A 637-nucleotide genomic window follows, 5' to 3' on the forward strand; every position below is an offset into this window, starting at 1 on the left:
TCTTTGCGAGAGCTGTTTTGTCGTTATAAAGTATTCTAGGTTCTTATAATCCGTAATTACTTGCGTAGGGAAGGCGGCGCCTTCTAGTTCTAGTCTCTAGGTTTCGAAAGCTCGTACGATAGCTATAAGTTCTTTATCGTAGATCTTATAGTTATACTCGGCCGGGCTATGCTTCTTCGAGAAGAAGGCAATAGGACGGAGTATTCCTTCGTTATCGTATTAAGAGAGGATTCCTCTAGAAACAAAGTTAGACGCGTCTATCTCTACAATTGTTTTACGGTCTAGGTCGAAATGTCGTAGGATTATGTTAGATATAAACGCCTTCTTTAACGTTTCTACGGCTTGCCGGGCCTTACTATCTATCTTAAACTCTACTCCTTTCTTCGTAAGAGTAGTAAGCGGAGAGGTAATAGTAGAGAAGCCGTAGATAAAGCGCTAGTAGAAGTTAGCAAATCCTAAAAGGCTTTATATATCTTTTACATTCTTAAGTTTAGGCTATTCGAGGATCGTTTATACTTTCTTCGGATCTATACGAGTTCCCTCCGTAGTAACGACAAGTCCTAAGTATTCGACTCTCTTAACGTCGAATTCGCACTTAGTAATGTCTACCTAGAGGCTAGCTTAGCGTAGTTTCTCT

At 40.2% G+C, this 637-nt stretch overlaps 1 protein-coding gene across 1 annotated transcript; it reads right to left on the bottom strand.

Annotated features, from left to right (window-relative positions):
* Positions 1–339: 339 nt before the first annotated feature.
* M438DRAFT_254672 (uncharacterized protein) lies at positions 340–609 on the bottom strand (the record flags this gene model as incomplete). Its single annotated transcript, XM_029899694.1, has 2 exons — positions 340–435; positions 517–609. Coding segments are annotated over 2 exons (189 nt in total), but the record flags the coding sequence as incomplete, so codon positions are not given.
* Between the last annotated feature and the right edge of the window lie 28 nt (positions 610–637).

Source organism: Aureobasidium pullulans, assembly GCF_000721785.1.
Source record: "Aureobasidium pullulans EXF-150 unplaced genomic scaffold scaffold_161, whole genome shotgun sequence".
In the NCBI taxonomy this organism is placed as follows: Eukaryota; Fungi; Ascomycota; class Dothideomycetes; order Dothideales; family Saccotheciaceae; genus Aureobasidium; species Aureobasidium pullulans.